Genomic DNA, 20,172 nt, shown 5'->3' with positions numbered 1-20,172 from the left:
GATGCTCTGCCTTTTGGGCGAAACTGCGATTTTGTTTATGTTCTACAAGTTTTCAGTAAAATCCCGGTAAACGGACGACTTTTTCAAAACAAGTGCTACTGCTATTATTATAATAATCATTCGGTGGTCAATGAGTACAACAGAACGCACACGATCGTTGTTTTTCTTTTCTCACGAGCGGAAGGGGGCGTCCTCACTTTGCATCGTCCTTGGGGTATTCACGACTTTCCCGAAAATACTGGACCCACTTGAACACAGTTGTTCTCTTAAGGGCATCCTTTCCATAGACATCTTGTAACATTTGATAAATTTCTGCACTATTCTTGTCCAATTTTGCAAGAAATTCGATATTGACTACTTCCTCCGTCTGTTCATCGACCTGCATTTCAACAGAGGAAAGTTAGGCTACTCAATAAGTGCAGGCATAAATTCTGCCTTGCCATACAGCAGTCTGACTCTTACTATAGAGGTCAAACAGGTCCTTTCGAGAGAAGAGAGAGAGAGAGAGAGAGAGATAGATAGATAGATAGATAGATAGATAGATAGAGAGGGAGAGATAGATAGATAGATAGATAGATAGATAGATAGATAGATAGATAGATAGAGAGAGAGAGAGAGAGAGAGAGAGAGAGAGAGAGAGAGAGAGAGAGAGAGAGAGAGAGAGAGAGAGAGAGAGCGGCAACGCTACACGCTCTCCCACATTTTTGCTGACTCACTAGAGAGACTAGTTCGTGCTTCTTCGTAGTTTTCGCAGCAATGCCAGGAACATTTCTTGCCGAATATAGTGAAGTAATTGAAGACAAAAAGAATGATGGACAGCAAAGTGTGTACATAAACGAGGAGCCGTTTCCTTCTGTCTGTGCCGCGAAAAAAAGATAAGCTTGTGGCAAAGGTACGGGGAAAACTAGCTGGATGGGGGGTGGAGTAGACGGGTCGCAGTACGTTGTACTTTCGGCAGGTTGCGAATGTATATCCAAATTTGCCAAGCGCTTGGCAGTTGGCGTTGGTACTGACTCTAAAATCACCTTCACCTGCGGTTTTATGCCACAACAGTATTGAACTGCGTATTATAAGACGCGTGTTTCGCCAACGATTTCGCGACGTTGTCGCCTGCTTGCTGCTTGACACCTGCGCTCTGGCGTACATGCCCACATTCTACATCGTGCGCGTGGGGCGGGCTCACGCAGGATGCATGTTCGTTTGATAAAAGAGGCCGTGCACGACAGATACGCCCGGATAGTGTCCTCGACGGTGTTCAACAACGAGACTTGGCAAGGCGGTCTCTTGGAGCGAAGCATGTACGTCCAGTCGAGCATTCTGGGCAACCTGAGCAACGCGGCCGTAGAAACGACGCGCTCATCGGCGGAGCCGTGGTTGGGTGACGTGAAGCACCTGGCCAGATTTGTGACTCAGCTGGACCCGGACGACTGGCGGTACGCTTTCCAGTCCGCCTTTGGCGCCGAAGCTGCGGCCGCTGGCTCACCGCCCATTAGTTTGGACGACCCGGTCTTCGTCAGCGACGTCAGGCTCCTCGACACCATCGAATCGCTCTTGGCGGCGCACTCACCCTCAGACATTGCTGCCCACACGAGCTGGTGGTTTGCCCAGGTAGGTTCATTGCAGTTGTAGAGAATTAAAGTGACTGAAATATGAAATAAGGTGACCTATGCGTGGCGATTTGAAGGGTAAATCATTTATTTGGGCTGCTTCGTGCCAGCGTCATCGTTGTCGGCCCAGCGGCAAGATCGAATCATTCAATGCTTGAACTCCGATGGATGCGGACCGGTAGTTTTGACAGAGAGAAATGGTACGAGGGAGTTCAGAAGTCGGGGAGGATGAATTCCAGAGGCTGAGATGTGCAGAAGAACGGACTGGACGCCAAGCGGCACACAAATTATAGGCGTAATGGTTATAAAATGTGAGAGGCGAGGGTGAGATAACAATAACTATAATAAAAAAGACAGCACACTCCAGCGATTCCTTCGGTTCTCGATTCATTTACTGCAACAGCAGCCTTCTCCCACAGCAGTGAACAAGTGGCTAGAGGTTGCATAGGGCTGTTGGTTGGGGTCAGTGCGGTCGTAAAATAATATGTTAAAGTAAGGATTTGAAATAAAAATGACATTTAGTATCTAAGCGACAATAATAAGTTCAGTTTAGAGAAAGAAGAGTGTTGTTTAAGTAAATATGCTGTGTCTTTTTCTTCTCTGTCGTGCACGAAACTTCCTTTCGTATTGCATAGCAATGCATTTTGTGGAATTCCAAGTGTGTACAGCGGGATGCACTGTAAAAGGAAACAATCTAATGTACGCCTCTCAATCTGCTGGCGCTGAAGCTGCAAATGCCTGCTGAAACTACTCCAATGCACTGCGCAGGTGCGTACGGACAGATGCCAGCATCACCAGTCATAAGTGTACTGCTGCAAAGCTAGAGAACTGTGCACTTGCCGAAAGGAAAAATTCGCACTTTCTCTACACTCGTGTTCCTTTTAAGCTTTTCACGTTCAAATAAGGTATATTTATTTACTTGAAATGTACGGTTTTGTTGAACCTTCTGTTCGCAGCTATTTGGCCAAAGGCTTGTGGTATTTTTTTTTCGAGGCGTTTCAACATTTTACTATTTCAATATGCGTATAGGATTGCGTTGAACTAACCACCTGATTGTCGGAGTATTGTGGGTATGTGCCGTGTTCGGGGTGGGGGGGGGGGGCGAGGGAGGCTGATCACGATCATTGTCAGGAAGACGCTTCCTTTGTGCCGCCGACGCTGTTTGCACGAGCATGACGACGGATAACTGCAGGCCAACGCAACGCAATCCTTTAAAGGACAATTTTGATGTGATGCACATAGTGCCATCCCCTTCCGCTGCAGTTAGGCTTGTTCTGGTCTCCGAAGTACGCCCGTGAGCAAAAGTATACGGACAAGGGATTGCGTGATAAAAATAATTTTCTGAATGCAACTTGAAACTAAAGATTGCAGTCCAAACTTGGCATTACGAATTTTCTAGTGCAGTCGTCAGTTTCCGTTTACGTGTGTTAATTACGAAGAAATTCAGTTTTTGCAGCGACCCTGTGGTCCGCACACTTTTGCTCATGGGTGTGCATGCGTAGGAACCATCGCTCTCAGATTATGTGTGGGGCGTAACACCTTGCCGTACGGGCGCTGCGCTCTGATTGCGCGATGGCGCAGTGGGCAGCGAGCCTGACAGTGGAATGCACATTACTGCAGTGACACGGGTTCGAATCCCAGTTATGGCCATCGGGGATAATGTTTTACTTTGATGTGCGCTATGGCGATGGTGACGCTGGGGATGACGAGGCGGCCTGACGACGAAAAATTAACATCGGTGACGAAAACGGTCCTCGTCAGCCTAACAGAACAGACAAGGCAAATCTAGTTTCAGTCATTCAACTGCTATCGTTTAAAAAAAGCGCGACCATTTGTTTGCAGTTGGTTTATGCATCTTTATTTATTATTATTATTGGCTGAGCGCTTGAAGCCTGCTTTGCCTCCGCCACGGGTCGGCTCCGGGATTGGCCCACGCTTATCTTTCTTTATTGACTCAAAACCACATGGAACCTTAGCCGTGTACAGATTCGCCGCAGAAATGACGCTCGTTTCGTCCGCCCCAATATCCTTGCAGGTTCTGTCTCCCTTGGCGTACCAGGTTGTAATGGACTCCGTGCTCTCTACCGAGTTCCTCGGCGCCATGGTGCACGTGATTATGTGCGCCATGCAGGTCGAGTCCGTGTACAACGTGCTTCTCGCCGTGCTCGAGCGCAACCGCCTGACGGCGGAGACGCGCGCTTCGCTCGTGCTGCTCTTCGAGCGACTGCGCAATGTGGCGGTCACGAAGGTCGCCTCCTCGTACAGGCTCGACGGCGATGCGCGAGCCGCGTTTGCCGAAGTCGCTGAGGGAGCGCAAGCCGTCTTCTGGCCCGAAGAGAGCAGCGATGGCCGGTGAGTGTAGCGTTTGGGCGAAAAAGAAAATTTGTGGGAAACTTACTCCGCAGTTGCTATCCAAGAACGTGTTAGCATGCTTTGGCTTGTGGCACTATGTTGCACTATGCATTACGGGTGGCGCTCCCTTCACCATCGTGCCTCGCCCGTATACGGAGACCAGCCGGTACTTCGAGCGCCACTTCCTGGAGGACCTGTTAGCAACCTCGTGCAGCGTCTGCGACCACCTCTCGTCGCAGGCGCAACGTCTCTAACGACAGAGTCTGCGTTTGCGACCAGATGTGCAGCGTCTCAACGACAGCGTCTCAAAACGCTAGATTACACGAGGAAAGAATGCGACAACGCTCCCCCTACTATCGGTACCACCGCTAGGTGTTACGGTGTGTTCTTTCACTGCCGATACCTTAGCAGTGTAATGCACGGTCATGAATTTTATGGCAGCAACAAAGCTGCTTGCTCTAAACAAGCTGTCACTTCAGTCATGCTGCTGACTCAGTAGCCACACTCCAGCTCTCCGTGATTGTCTACAACATATTTACAATATTCAGCGCTCCTCTGATCAAGTTCCCTCTCGACAATGACCTAGCTGGAACTAGGCGATGACAAGAGTGTCCAGGTCGGAATTTCCAGCAGAATCATTCGGTTTGTGGTACCGTACCTCCATACGGTGGTACCGGTGATAAGGGAAGCGTTCTTGCACTGTATCACAGTGCTTTTTTTACCGCTGTGTCAAACTGCGCTGTCTTATGAATTGACCCACAATAACGGTTAGACAGTTACAAGGAAATCGCGGTTAGTTTCCTTAAGAAAGTTACACGTTTCGAAAACATATTTTATGCGAATATTTCCTTGCCTATTTCCCCGAAGCTTGGCGTGGCTAATCGGTGTTTGATTTCTCACAGATTAGCATGGGGTCCGATTCCGAAGACATTGTAGTAGTAAACTGAGTCGATCAAGGAGATGTAATCGGAGCTCGCCCAAAATAATAACGAACTAGAAACTTTCATCACTGGCTACATTCCAAGTTTCCACACTCGATCGGTTGAATAAAACTGGTCAATATTCAAAGAAAAAGCCAACTCCTTAATTAACCGGTACATCCCGCAAAAACGTATTTATTCTAATTCTCGCGCACCTTGGTTCAACTCGCGTCTTAAACGTTTACTGAACAAAACGAAAAGGCTTTTCCGACGAGCAAAATTAACTGGCAATCAGGAGCGTTGGAATACTTACACAATAGCAATGAGCGACTACAAGAATGCTGTAGCAGAGTCCAAAACAACATTTTATGAGCACACGTTGCCTTCTTTCTTGAAAGACAACCCACAGAAATTTTGGAGTGTGGTCAACGGTAAAAAATCTAGTGCCATTGAACTGTGTGATCTTAACAACGAACCTGTCGATCGCAGTGTCTGTTGTGAAGTATTGAATGACGCGTTCATCTCTGTATTTTCGGATTCTGTGCTGTGCGCAAGCGCTGTTTTTTCTGATGTGCATTACTTTCCAATGCCTCCTATTACCATTGACCTTGATGGCGTTGTAAAGTTGATACAGACCTCAAAAGTTTCTGCATGCAGTGGAGTAGATGGTATCAACACGAAATTTCTTACGGGAACTATTACTTATTCATCTATAATTCTGAGCGAAATCCTTGCTCAGTCACTTCAAACCACCATCCTTCCGAACGAGTGGAAGGCAGGGATGGTGATTCCCGTACATAAGTCTGGCAGTCGGTACTCCCCACTTAATTACAGACCTATATCCCTAACCAGCGTTCCCTGCAAATTAATGGAGCACATAATTTACTCACACCTGGTTTCATTTCTCGAGTCAAACTTATTTTTCACCCCCTACCAACACGGATTTAGAAAACACTATTCCTGCGAAACACAGCTTTTGTCATTCACTAACGATTTATTCCAGGCGATGGATGCTAACGTTATTATTGACTGCATTTTTTTAGACTTCGCCAAAGCGTTCGATACTGTTTCACACGAATTACTTTTAACTAAATTAAGTAACCTCAACATTGATCCTAACGTGCTTGCTTGGATCAAGTGTTTTTTGTCTAACCGTTCCCAATTTGTTTACGCCAACGAATACTTCTCTTCCACTGGTCGAGTAACCTTCGGTGTACCACAAGGCTCGGTTCTAGGACTATTATTATTTTTAATTTATATTAATGACCTCCCAGACCAAATTAAATCACCAATTAAGTTATTCGCCGATGACTGTGTTCTCTATCGTGTCATTTCTAACTCCGGCGACTGCGATACTCTTCAATCAGACATTGACATAGTAACATCATGGTGTGCCAGATCCCAAATGAAGCTCAATTCTAATAAATGTAAGGTGATGTGTGTGTCCCGTATTGTAAGAAATACCACCCTTCCTACGTACAATATTAACAACATACCTGTAGAAAATGTATCATCCTACAAATATCTTGGTATCTGCATTACACATAATCTTACATGGAACATTCATATAAATTACATTTACGGTAACGCTGATCGCATGCTTGGGTTCTTACGGCGTAATTTTTCATCGGCAACTGCAGCTGTCAAGTTATTTCTGTACAAATCCTTAGTGATGCCTAAACTTGAATATGCATGCTCCATTTTCGACCCTTCTACTCTAAAGCTAAAAAACACCATCGAATCCATTCAAAACCGAGCTGCTCGTTTTATTCTTTCGAATTATTCTCGTCATGCAAGTGTCTCGTCAATGAAACTAACCCTTGCTTTGCCTAACCTAGAGTTACGTCGTAAATACTTTCGCCTACGCCTTTTTCACAAGATTTATTACTCTAACGAAACACTTAAGGATGAACTAATCTCCCCGCCATCATACATATCGTCACGCACGGATCATCGTTTTAAGGTTGAAGTTCCAACTTGTCGCACCAACGTTTATTTTGATTCCTTTTTACCAAGAACGACGAATGACTGGAACCACCTCCCTGCCTCGATCACTGCCATTTCTGACGCCACAAACTTCAAGAATATTGTTAACGAATTTGTTTGTAATAATCACCACTCCTTTCTGTAGTGCCCCCGGGCCTTGAGAGTATGACAATAAATAAATAAATAAATAAATAAATAAATAAATAAATAAATAAATAAATAAATAAATAAATAAATCCAGACTCTCTGTAATCAAAGATGGTGACTTGGTCGGTCGATGTTGACATTAGGGCGCATGTGTCCTCTCTAGGGTTATAATGCGGTTTGTAAAGCGGATCGTAAGTGTGCGCCACTTGGTATTCCATTACCTTTTGCTCACATCAACAAAACTCGGAACCTCCTGTCTAATCTTGTTGCTACTATTCTTGCTTCACTCACTGTGAGTTGCTCTAATATTAAGAAAGAGTATTGTAAAAGGGGCAGCTTGGAAACTGCGTTCTCAAAGGTGTGGCTGGATGGATCCTGATAAGGCCATCGCATTACAGCTGCTTAGGCGCAGCATGTAGACTCAGCTTCCTTTTTTTCTCCAGGTTTGGCTTCGGTGTCCAGGCGACTACAGACGTTGTGCAGTGCCTCTCACACGTCCGTGGCGCCGGCAACCAATAACATCAGTTTGAAACAATACACAATTGCACGTATCATGTGCCTTTGGACTGCATTTAAGTGAAAAAGTTCGGGAAAGCTTCGCTTAACGGAGGTTTCAAAACAATACAATACGGAGTTTGAAACAATACAGAATTGCACGTATCATGTGCCTTTGGACTGCATTTAAGTGAAAAAGTTCGGGAAAGCTTCGCTTAACGGAGGTTTCAACAAGTGCGTTGGATCTGCCGTAATTTTTTCTTTCCTGCATGGTGAAGACAAACGACGCATGCATTCTTGCTCTGCCAGTGCCAAGGCGCGTCATACGGCACGCAGCATCTGATACGTGCAGTAGCTCTGGCGCTTCTTTCGTGGATTTACAGTTTAGAAACTGCCTTCAAAATTTTTTAAACAAGTTTATGTTAAATGGCATTGTTTAGTGTTGGAAAGACAACCGACACAAGAGAGTGCCATAGCAATTTTTAAAAGAGTACAGGCTTCAAATGTTCGGCTTTAGCTTCTTGAGTTTAGACCACGAAGGAGGCTCATGCCCAAACATATAACTCTGTCGCATCGTAAATTTTTATAAGGAACGTCCTGTACTACTTGGTCTCGGATGCGATTTCTGGAGAGGAATTTTTCATAACATTAGGGGTGATTGAAAGTACTTCACGTTGTTTCGTAGTTTCAGAAATTTGCGAAGATTGGGGGGGGGGGGGGAGGGGGGGATAGCGTGTTGCCTCTGTGCGCAAAGCCAGCGCGCGCGAGACCTTGTGAAGAGTTTTAACGCGTCACAGTTAGGAGCGAGCCAGTGAGACTCAGAAAACAATTATGGGGTTTTACGTGCCACAACCACGATCTGATTATGAGGCCTGCCGTAGTGAGGGACTCCGGATTAATTTTGGCCACCTGGGGTTCTTTAACCTGCACCTAAATCTAAGTACGCGAGGGGGGGGGGGGGGAGGTTGCATTTCGCTCCCATTGAAATGCGGCCACTGTGGCAGGGATTTGATACCACGACCTCGTGCTTAGCAGAGCAACACCAAAGCCACTAAGCAACCACGGCGGTTTAGTGAGCCTCTATGTCACAACCGTTGGGCATTGGACGCCTTGCGCCGATCACATCTGGCTTAAATGATGGTTAAGGGAGAAGACGTCAGGAGAAAAGAACACTAATTATTTTTGGGCGCGTTAGCAAGTTTTGCGTCACGATTTATAATCACTACGTACTCAATATTATAAGCGAAATAAACGCAGGCTCAGTTAGCCGGCTACCCCTCCAAAATGTCGCTTCACGTGCTCCGCAGACGGCGTCCAAGCCAACATGACGAAGAGCGATAATATTGGAAAATGAAATTGATTGTTCGAAAACACGACCCTTTGAGAATCTTTAGCCTCGATAGGTACAAAGTATGCGCGGCATTTGCACCAAAGTAAGCCGAAATACGTCAGCATTGAGTGTTTGTAAAGTGAACAATGAACTCACGACAAAGGATTACATTGTTATATGATGGGAAGTCCTTACGTCCGTAAGGACTTTTGCTTTACTATTCTCTTTCTACAATCTTGCCTGTCGACTTCTCTTTTCCCCAATTTCCTGATTTTTTTTTTGGGTGGCCTGGGTTAACCGGGTGTGATATAACCAACCTCGGTTGTAGCATATGTGGTTATAGCGACAATGTACAGTTGAAATGGCAGGGCTTGCTTCACCACAACCCGGATCGTGTCCCCTTGTTTGGCTCGGTGGTGGGTAATTGGCATCGTCGCCGAACAATAATTCTTCAACTCATGCGAACCTCCACTTTTTTCTCTACTGATCTTCCTTTCAATTCTTTCTAAAGAGCAAATAAACATTTCCGAAATTTCATGTAGTTCATGGCGAAGCAGCCGACAAGAAAGCCAGAATCCCTTCTCCAGTCCTTGTCTCGAACCGTCTCACGAATACCATTTTAAGAGGCTATAAAGCCACCAAGATGGCCAGTAGTGATCCGCCAGTTGAAGTCAAAGACAAAGCATGGTTAGCTAAGCTAACCAGCATTGTTGCATTCGGGAATATTTCTATAATCGTAACAGCCAAACGATGAATACTGTCAAAGCTGTAATCTCAGAGGACTACCTGATGGATTTGAGCGATGAGGAATTCCTGGAAGGATGGAAGGATGAAAACGTAATCAATTTTCAAAGAATGAAGATCAGACGCGACAACAAGGAGATACCACCTAAGCACTAAATAGTTACCTTTGGCTGTAGCACATCGCCGGAGACACCTGGAACAGGTTACATTAAAATCAGGGTACGACTGTACATTAGAAACCCGCGGCGCAGTTTTAAGTGCCAAAGGTTTGGTCATGCTACTCAGAAGCTGCCGAGAGTGGCTAACCTGTGCAAAATGTGGCAATAAAGAGCATTCTAGCAGGATGCGTTGTTGGGCAAGTTGGTTCATTGTAATAGGAAACATTGGTTGCGCTTTCTAGACAATCACATGTCCTGTCTTCTTACATGTGATTGTCTAGAAAGCGCAACCAATGTTTCCTATTACAAAAAAGAGCATTCTGCAGACAACTGTGATGCTGAGCCCCATTGCATCATTTGCGATGGTGACCACTCGGCATACTCTAGATCATGTGCAGTATGGAGTAAGTGAAAACATTATTCGAAATGTCCGGCGATTTGGGCGGGGTGCGGCCATAAGCACCCCAGCCTAGATGACGGCCTCGTGTCTTTGGACACGGGCGACTTCCTCAGCGTGCCGGAGCACCCACAGTTGATCGGCGAGGTCGTGGCTGAGCATGCAGGGCCGCCTCCCAACGCGCCCCTCCGTTCGAGACTGCCATGTCTACCCCGTGCACTATGGAAGAAGTAACAACAAGAAAAAAAAGAAAAGAAGGAAACAGGTAACAGAAAAAATTTGGTGCCTTTCCACTCTGTGCAGAAGGATGACCAGTGAAGCTGTGAATGTGGGACCTTTACTGGCGAACTGCACCTCCACCGCGGGTCTGCCCGGCTTTGCACTACCTTAGGGATCAGCCCATGTATGGGGAGCTCTTGTCTACACAAGGACACGTTCCCGGGGGAACTAGCCCTTAACAGCGTTGTAAAATTGGTTACGTCTTTGTGTTAATTAATGACTACGACGACGAACGCGGGAGCCCTGGCACGAACGCGTTCGCGCGGTAGCGCCGAAGGGCGCCAACGAGCCAGCTGTGGAAGAAGACGACGACGCTGGAGACAATGCTGATGATGATAGTTTTGTGTCTACACACGGACATGATCGTGGGGGACCTAGCCCTTAACAGCTTCGCTGTAGAACGCACTCGTCTCTAGCCTACCTAGAGCAAATCCCATTACATCCGACAATGCTTCTTGGAAAAGCACTGCTTTTTGACGGCAAAGCTGTTTTGAGCTTTTTTTACGCGATGCTGACAGATTGCGTCTAATAAAGCCAAGATATTCATAGCACATACTCTGACTGGAGGCTGCAGCTATGAAAATACGCTTCTGTAGAGCACGTGCTTCCAGCCCCTAGCGTGCAAGGGTCCTGCTGCAGCATTTGTGCTATTGGTACCCATATATTTTTTATATCATTCCATCGTTGTATATATTTTACGACCATAGCACATCTCACGGCTCAAGTGCCATTATCATAATTTTAATACTTAATATTTTATACACTTTCGATATTTGAGACCTCTATAGAACGGTGTTACGTCTAGCCTTGTAAATCCACAATTAATGCGCCTTTGACCTATGCCTTGACACTCTTTGGCCGCACCTGGCCCTTGCGCCAGGTACATCCAATACTCATCATATTCTTCATTTCATGAATATTCTGGAAAATGTGCCCTTTCTAGAAACAACCTGCGGCTTTTCATTGGTGATTTCTTCTCGCTTCAATATTTTTGGCGGCGCTCGGACGTGCTATCGTATCTCTCGCGCACGCCTGAGGGACATGTCGACACGTGCTAATCAGTCTCGAGAATGAGCCTATGAAGCGTGAGATTCAACAACGGTGACTGCAAGAAGAAACGTCTGGGATATTACTGCTGTTATAATTCTTGGGCTAGTGCATGCAGTTCTTTCCCTGCGACCAACTAGGTATCTAAAAGTTTTCGCCGACATCTTCCATGAAGAATGAAAATATTTAAAACGTGGGTTCGAATTCACGAAGAGGAATCAAAACCACGTCACGCTTGTTCATCAAGAACAGCAGCTCGACGCTTTAGCAAGCTGCGCCATGAATGCCTTTTATGCGCAAGTGTACATTCCCCGTCTGTGAAATCGGCGAGATTATGTGTGGAGGAAGGCGCCTGGAGGTGGAGAAGAGAATCGCGTGCCGGGGAAATTCTTGCAAAGTAAGGAGGAGCGCGCTGAGAGCACTGCAAAGCTACGCCAGCTAGATGACAGTCTAGGTGGCGTTGAGCGAAGCGGAGAAGGGGAAAGGGGTGACGCATAGCAGAGGAGGATGGTAGGCGGAGGCGCGCTGGGTTTACCACCTCTGGCAGTTGCTACAGGTTCTGTGTGCGCCATGGACGTCCCGGTTTCGTCTCGTGATCCAGAGCCCGAGCGCGGATCGACAAGTAAGGAGGAGCGACGCAAGCCACGACAGGTCGAGCGTGATTCGACCGACCCCGAGGTCGTCGCAAAGCGCCGGGCTGAACAAGTCCGGCAGAAGGCGCGGGCTTGGCGTGCCCAGGAGACTCCAGAAGAGGAAGAAGGGGAAAATCAATAGTGCGAATAGCACATTACTAAATTGTTAGAAATAATAAAGGCTGTGCATTTCCTTACAGTGCATCACAATTTTTCCTAATGACACTTTACACTTTATAAATATCGAATAACGAACAGAAAACATGCAAAATAATAAGTAAGCCTTGAAATAACCGCCACATGTACAATCAAAGAACCTGTAAGACATGCTACGCCTAATGCACACAAAAAAAAAAGAATAACACCCATACGCTTGCGCGTGAGCCGCGTTCACGAAATGAAACTTCGTAGTAATTTTTTAGTTTTTCGTTTAGATTGAAAAACTCTGGCGGTAGAACTTTTCTGGGTGATGTTCTACGGGATCACTCGCTCGCCTGTCATGCAGTGTGGCCTTCGGCAGGTATAGTACCGAAGATAACGCTCGGAAGCCAACTATATCGCTGGCACTGCTCTGTAGTCTGGAAGCGCTGCTGACTCTTATCTTGTATCTCGCGCCAGCGCTGCCATTGCGATCATGTGCTTCGCCCAGTAACGTGTCTGCGACGCGCGTGTGGCCGCAGCAGCGAGGATGTGCTGTTGCGGGACCTGTACGGCGACGCCGAGCCCCGCTCTGACGATGACTTCGTGCAGCGTTGGCTGTCCAGTCGCCGCGCCCTGCGCCGCTCGCTCGGCACGGCGGCCGGCGACATTGCGACGCGCGTCTTCAGCGCCGATTACGTCAGCATGGCGTCGCACGACCCCTTCAGGCGGCTGGTCTCGATGGGGACGGCCGCGCTGGAGCCGCCCTACCACGCCGAGGGCGGCACTAGTGCCATGCGCTTCGGAGGCCTCGGATTCCTCCTCGCCAGGGAGCTGTTCCGGCTCGCCGACGTGGTAGCGGCAACCAGCGTCAACGACAGCAGCGCGACGAGACCTTGGAGCCTGTGGGAAAACGAAGGCGACAACTCGTCAGCGTCGGCTGCGGAGTGCCTCGAAGAAGGCGTCTTTCCGGACCTCCCTGCGCTGGAGACTGCCTACGCAGCATACCTCCAGTATCGCAGGTACACAGACGTGGAGACGAAGCCCCTCAGTTGAGGTGGTTTACGAAGAGATAGCTTTCGATGGTACCCGGTGCTTGAGCACAGAATGTAGTTCCCAAGGAAAAGTGGTGATTAACAGGATACACGCAGAAAAAGAAAGCTTAGAAGCCTCAGGTGACGATATTGAAGCCTTTAGCGTTAAATAAATTGACCAATCAGAAACATGAAGGAAAGGGGGAAGCAACTTAAAAGGGAGCATGGCGTCAGGCAGTCAGTTTCGCAAGCCAACCACCTCCGACACCTTTATCTCGTTATTAAGCCGTACGTTGCTCGATTCGTGGTAATTTACAGCAACGCTGGTCGCCTGAGTTTCCGCCGCTTTCTCCAGTCCGAGCCTCTCTGTCCTGTTCGCGCATATTTACTAATTTCAGGCCTCAATACCTAAAACCATTGTCACCGTTGGAACAGAATACTTACTCCGAAGCGTTCGCACGATCAGCCGCGTGCTACATCTTCGGAGCTGTGCAGCGTACAAAGAGACGACAGACCCAGTGCAGCCGCGTGGGAGGACTAGAAACGACCGCTTGCCCATCACATGCTTTGGTGCTTTTCCCACGATTCCTCCCTTTCTATATATTTTGTAACGGCTTGAACATTGCAATGCTATGCTCCCTCTCGATTTTTCTCTCTTTCATCCATGCTGCAGAACGGCACAAATGCGTCCTAGCAAGTGACCAATTCACGTGAATGACAAGGGTTAATTTCTAGTCGTGCAGTTCTATCGGTTGCGTTGATGAGTTCCGTGGTTGATTCGTAATTCCTCGCTGCGAGGAAGCTCTCCGACGGCCGGCACTCTTAAAAATTGCCACGAACACAGCACTAAACGCCTGGACGTTTCTTCCCGGTCTGCTCTATCATTACTCAGCTTATGCTGGCGCCAAAAAGGCGAGTGAACAAACGGACGCAACTGGCGTCGCAGGAGGCTGTCCCGTTGCTTTCTTACGCATGTTAGTTTTAAAGCGAAGCTGTTAAAGCGACTACAAGCGCTCGAAAACTTCATATGCCAGTTTTCAGTTTTCTGAGAAAAAAATCCGTAACTCACGAAGTTTTTGTTTTGAGAAAATGTGGTGGACAGCAGAGTAAACATGCAGGCAGATTTTGAAGTTAGTGTGTGTCAATCGGACGTAAAATGAAAATTGCTTAAATGCGTTATATGAAACGCTTCAAAAGTTTCCCTTCTTGCTTGAAAAGGGCAAAAATGACAGAGTCCATATTTTCAGGAAATACGGGACCCAGCCTATATGGTTGACGTATGCCGAAAGTTTGGAGCACGTGGAATAATTATGTGCTTTGAAAATAATTACTGCTTACTACCGTTAAACCGATTTTCATGCGTCACAAGGCAGGTAGTTGCATTTCCCCGGCCTTCTCGACGATCTATGCGAGGTACGGCGTTTATCATATCGCTGATGTATGAAGCATGCTGTGATCGACAAACGATAAGTGTTTAATCCGTATAGGTTATTTAGTCTTTGTAGAAAGTTACCTATTCAAGCATTTGAGTGTGTTTCCCAAAACCCTAAAACAACTTTACAAGACAAGTCTAAATTCTGTGAAAATGGGGGGAATGTAAAGTCTGATGTGGGGGCGAAAATTTCCTGTTTGCCTTGAACTGATGCCTTCTATATATTTACTGAACTTTCCTGTTTGGTATTTCCTGGCTTGGTTCGATGATCTTAGTTTCTCCGGTGTCCTCGGTGAACTACACATAAATTGTTAAGGGCAAAAGGCAAGTTTCAGTGCCAAGGTTAGCGTATGTGTATCAAATATAGGTTTTGTAAAAAAAAATGTTCTTCATCAAGTGCTTGAAAATGTTACGTTGGCATTTCCAGCTACGTTTCCCATTTTACCCAGATAACTCTGCGTTACACAAACTTTTCAATATGTAGATATGCGGGGTAAATTCACTGCAATATGTCCCGGAATTTCAAGTCCCTGGCTTAATGAGGAGCACTACAAATATTAATTAAACCTTCATTTATTTCGTTTTTTTTTTCATGCCTGATATGACGTTCACCTGGTGTCCTCGGTGAAATAGACGAGGCAGTTTCATTGCTTAGTGACAGCAAGGGCCACGTAAGGGGTGATGCGTAAGCAAAACTGAAAGCGGCACGGTTTAATTGGGTCCTTGGCAATAAATAACTAAAATAAATAAATAAATCAGGGGCTTTATAAGTGTGTTTTACGAACAACACATAGTTTATGCCTCTTTCCTGGTAGAACTCGGAATCCTACCAAGATAAATTTATCGAAAGTGGGGGACGAAAGAGGGGGTGGGGGAGGGACCCTACGGACAATTTCTTTAGCGAAGCAATTTGTGTGTAGATGAATTACTGCCTTCGTAAAAAAAATTCTTAACAGGTGCTGGAAAGCGTTGTATGCCGGCAGGGTTTCGAAGGAACAGCCATATACGGGCAACGTTTTCAAGTATGTGATTTAATTACAGGCATCTGGAACTCGGCAACTGCTCGAAATAAACAGCTTCGCTGGAAATTGGGTGGTGACTATTCAAGGTCTCAGCAAGTCTACTGTAAATTTAGCTTTTTTGTTTGTTTGACTGATCGATGAGGCTGCTTAATGTCCCAGAACACCACCTGGGCTATGATTAGTCTTGCTATTTAACAGATTGCCCCACTACGTCTGATTAATTTTAGGCATTCTTTAACTGCAAAATGACAACCTTAGCGGCTATAGTGGATTCTATAACCAATTTCTATGGTGTCACAGAATTTTAAAAATTATGGGGTTTTACGTCACAAAACCACTTTCTGATTATGAGGCACGCCGTAGTGGAGGACTCCGGAAATTTCGACCACCTGGGGTTCTTTAACGTGCACCTAAATCTAAGTACACGGGTGTTCTCGCATTTCGCTCCATCGAAATGCGGCCGCCGTGGCCGGGATTCGATCCCGCGACTCACAAAATTTTAAAGCGTGCTTTAATGGCACATTCGCAAATAAAAAAAATGTAAAAAAACTGGTTATTAGAACCTGTCGCTCAATGTTTCATTTGGAATGTCCGTCTGTTGCTCTCATTCCCCGCATTGCATCTTGCCTTCAACGCAGACAAATGTGACATCACAAAAAATGCATATGCCTTATTACTGTTTATAAGAAGCACAGTTTATACTTGCGCTATTTAAAATCGAATCTTGACTGTAGGTAATCTTTTTGTTGCTAGTGGAAATCTTCTACAGCAGCTTTTCTTGCGGAATTCAGAGAACTTCAGACGACGTTTTAGTATAAGATCTTTGCAAGAAAGAAACCAGTCGCAGCACTCGGTTTGACATTGAACAGAGCGATGAACTGGGCTAGTATGTGTACGTTCATTCTTATTGCGCACACAATACAATGGGAACGAAGACGCAAGCTGACATGAAGAAGCGTGTCTTCGTGTCATTTTGCTTCTTCGTTCCCAGTCAGTGCGCATCTTGTTCGTACCAGTGTGGGCAGTACAAAGCGGAATGAACTTGTGATGAGCCACGCCTTACAGTGGATGAATGTTTACTATCTGGTGCTTTCTATAGGTTACCTAAGCACAGGACCGTTTTTGCATTCCGTTCCCGTACAAAGGCGGCCGGGAGTCGAACCAACGACTTCGTGTTGAGTAGCAGAGCATTGCTACTTCGGCACTTTTTCTATATTTGTCTAAACGAGCAACACTGCCTTCGGCAACATATCGTAATGGTATTTTAGGCTTTTCTCTTTAATTACGAGGCGTTCTCAATGTCTCCAGGATGTTTTGTGTAGTAAATATATACGTATTATCGGTACATTTGGTGTACAAAGCGCGTTTTCTTAGAAGATGCAAGCATTTTAAAGAAAATTTACGACAGTGAGCCTGTGGTTTGTGGAAGTTCTTTTATATGTAAGGTTTGAGCGGTCGCCATTTGAGATCTTGCGAGCTTAGAAGGCACGCGTATACTACGCAGTATACTTATCGGCCAAATTTTCGCAGTTCGATCCATGTGATGTCGACTCTGATCGCTAGATGAACGCTCAAAAGGCAACGCATCTTCGTGCTGATGAGTGGCCTCAGGGGTTATAAATTTCGTCATAACATCATAATCAACTTAACATGTGCTGCTATAAAGGTAGCTTTCAAATAACCATTTTTCTTTCGCATAGCTGTTGTGCGTGAACATGACGCTTCTCGCAGGGAAGAATACGACGCGCCGCTCTCTGACCTGGACGTCTACACGCCAGAGCAAGTGTTCTTCATGACCGCCTGTCATACATTCTGTCGGGTCGACCGTGACGGCGCTTACGTGCCTGACCGTTGCACCGGAATCATGAAGAACTTCAGACCTTTTGCGGCGGCCTTCAACTGCGTACACGGGTCTCCAATGTACCCCTCTAAGCGCTGCCAGTTCTTCTGAACTTTCATGCGACTAACGACCATTGTGATGTCACGTTTTATCGCTTTTAATTGTATGTGTTATACGTTGCGCAAATTCCACATGGCGCTGAGGCCCTCGCAGAGGCTGTTAGCGCAGTTACCAAGTGTAATATCTTTATGAAATGTTCATATTGTTGTAAGACGTCTTTTAGCGTGGCGTGGTTAAAATTGTCGCAGGTGTTGTAGTCTGGCCGTACTCGACACCACAAAAGCCCCCCCTGTAACTTTCCTGGGATGCGGAGGGCTCGCCGCAAGATTTTGCCCCTTGTAATGTAACCTACCTCCCGTGTCTAAGGATTAAGCACGGAGCCTTTTGCTCCAGATAAATTGAAGTTGCATGCAATTTGGAGCGCATTTCGCCGCGTTACAAGCCGTCCTAGAACAGCTGTTCTGTGCTAATTACATTAACACTAGCGCGATCCGTCACGTACAAAAAACTGTCTTGTGTAGCTCATGCAAAGTAAATTTCACGAGCTGCATTCGCCCGTGACGTACGGTACACATTCTGTAAACTTGTACTGCTTCCACGCGTTTTCACTGCATAGCGCACGAGTTGCAGCTGTATATAAATGCATGTATACTTCCTTTCGGCAGCGTGGCTTGCTGTAGCAACTTGTGATGGTATGCAAAATCTATCCTCAACTGTTTCTCCGCCAAACTTGCTACACAAGAAAAGCTACGTCTTTCCACGTTAGAGCCCAGTACTTTTTTTACGTATGTTCTGACACGAGGACATTGCAGCGAACAATAACTGACCCGAGAAGACTAGAGACTCTATTGACCATATCGATATCAACTTAGCAAAGCTAGGCAGGAAATGCAGGACGTCTTTCAGGACGTCTTTCAGCCGACTAAGAGATGAAGGCATCCACCCGGGCGTTTTCTGTGAAAGCCGCGAAAGGCACTGTGTAATATGCTGAGTGCAGGGGCGTTAAGTCGCAACGTTTGTGCTGCAAGTGTTGTATCGCTTTGGCATTATCCAGATGGCGTCGTCCAATGCCCGTGTTCGCAACCCCGATTTCGATTTTATACTCCCTTCGTGTCTGGTGAGCACGCAAGTTTCTCAAGTGGAACATGACAGAGACGTCTCATGTTGTCACGTCAAGTGCTATTTCAAGAGACGTCGAAAGGGAGAGGGGAGTGTCAAAGGGAGCGGCCCAATCCTCGGCACGTGTAGTACGTAGGAAGTTGTGTTTTCTGCAGGTACTGTGGCGGAACGAACAATGCCATGGCGGGCATGCTATCGTTTCCTGCGCCGCAACTGTATACCTGCTCACGACGAACAGACTAGCGCAGCGCTTTGCGGCGTCTTTACTCTGTCAGTCCCCGTCGATTTATTGTCCGCTGCGATCCAGTGGACACGCATACCTGCTCACTGACTCTTCCGGCAATGGACTTCCGAGAACGCCCGTGCCCTCACGCCATTAACGGCCCTCTAGGGAGCATTCGTGTGATGCTGTAGTGTACGCCATACAGCCACACTTTCTCGTTTGCTGTCCTGCGACGCGACCTCGTCGTACAGCCAGTGGGTGCCATGTATCGTGGAGTGTCATGCAGGTGGAATCGATGGCCCCCGCCGCTGCAGCCTGTGATATCGCCACCGTCTCTACAGTACAAGACGCAGGCCGGCGCTTCGTCGGCGGGCTGGAGCCTTGTACAAAAATGGCTGCAATCTGGGCTATAGCCGTTGTGGAATAGTCACTATGCCATTTCGACAGCCACACTATTGTTAACGGCTATAGAATTTCTTTTTGTAAACTTCATTTTTTCCACTCGCAACAGGTCTGATAAATAAGCTTTAAGGGAGGACGTGGCAATTAAAACGTATTTTATTTAGGGGAATACATTGATGAAATTTGGCATGTAGGTGTGATTTGTTATGCTGATATCATAACTGAAATTCGTTTTGTGGTATTTATTACAGTTCTCTAGTTACCGCACTTGACAGCCTCTAATGGTCATCCCCAAATGAATTATATAGGTCCGCCAAGATTTTCACATCAGCATGTTCACAAAGGCTCATTCTGTGCAATAAAGCTATAACGCCGTGCTTATAACAATGCTATAATTCTGTGCAATGAAGCTATGATGCTGAAATGAGCATATTTTTTTTAACTTTCCTATGCATACTGTCCTACTAATGACTTGCAAAAAAAGCGTTGTAACATTTTTATGAAGTGCACGAAAAAAGGAACAGCTTTATTGCACTCATCAATCCCTCAGGATCTTCCTAAGTGCGAAAGACGGAATTATTTTGTGTTCATTCGTTGTGAACTGGCACAGGAATGACTTAAAGCAACTGCACAAAAAGAACGAAAGCTGAGAAAACGCAGCTCGAAGTTTCATCTGTTGTAAACATTTATATTTTACTTTGAGCACCTAAAACCCGCCTGGGATGTAGTCCTTTGCCTTTGAGGACAGATTTTCTTTACATTTTGATGTAGGTTTCTGCTTTTATTGCAGCAGCAGCAGTTTCGTGCA

The 20,172-nt window shown here is 46.3% G+C and overlaps 1 protein-coding gene across 1 annotated transcript in view; it reads left to right on the top strand.

Annotated features, from left to right (window-relative positions):
• The window catches only part of LOC142571685 (membrane metallo-endopeptidase-like 1), a 28,759-nt gene extending 9,001 nt beyond the window's left edge, over positions 1-19,758 (top strand). Inside the window, exons 4-7 of the mRNA XM_075680218.1 lie at positions 1,188-1,608; positions 3,643-3,959; positions 12,775-13,254; positions 17,452-19,758. Of these exons, the coding sequence (XP_075536333.1) occupies positions 1,188-1,608; positions 3,643-3,959; positions 12,775-13,254; positions 17,452-17,671 (1,438 nt within the window). The 3' untranslated portion in view covers positions 17,672-19,758. The remainder of the gene's footprint in view (positions 1-1,187; positions 1,609-3,642; positions 3,960-12,774; positions 13,255-17,451) is intronic.
• The last annotated feature ends 414 nt before the right edge of the window (positions 19,759-20,172 follow it).

Source organism: Dermacentor variabilis, chromosome 2, assembly GCF_050947875.1.
Source record: "Dermacentor variabilis isolate Ectoservices chromosome 2, ASM5094787v1, whole genome shotgun sequence".
Classification (NCBI taxonomy): domain Eukaryota; kingdom Metazoa; phylum Arthropoda; class Arachnida; order Ixodida; family Ixodidae; genus Dermacentor; species Dermacentor variabilis.
The sequence above is the reverse complement of the archived record's forward strand: the minus strand, read 5'-3'. Positions and strand labels throughout refer to the sequence as shown.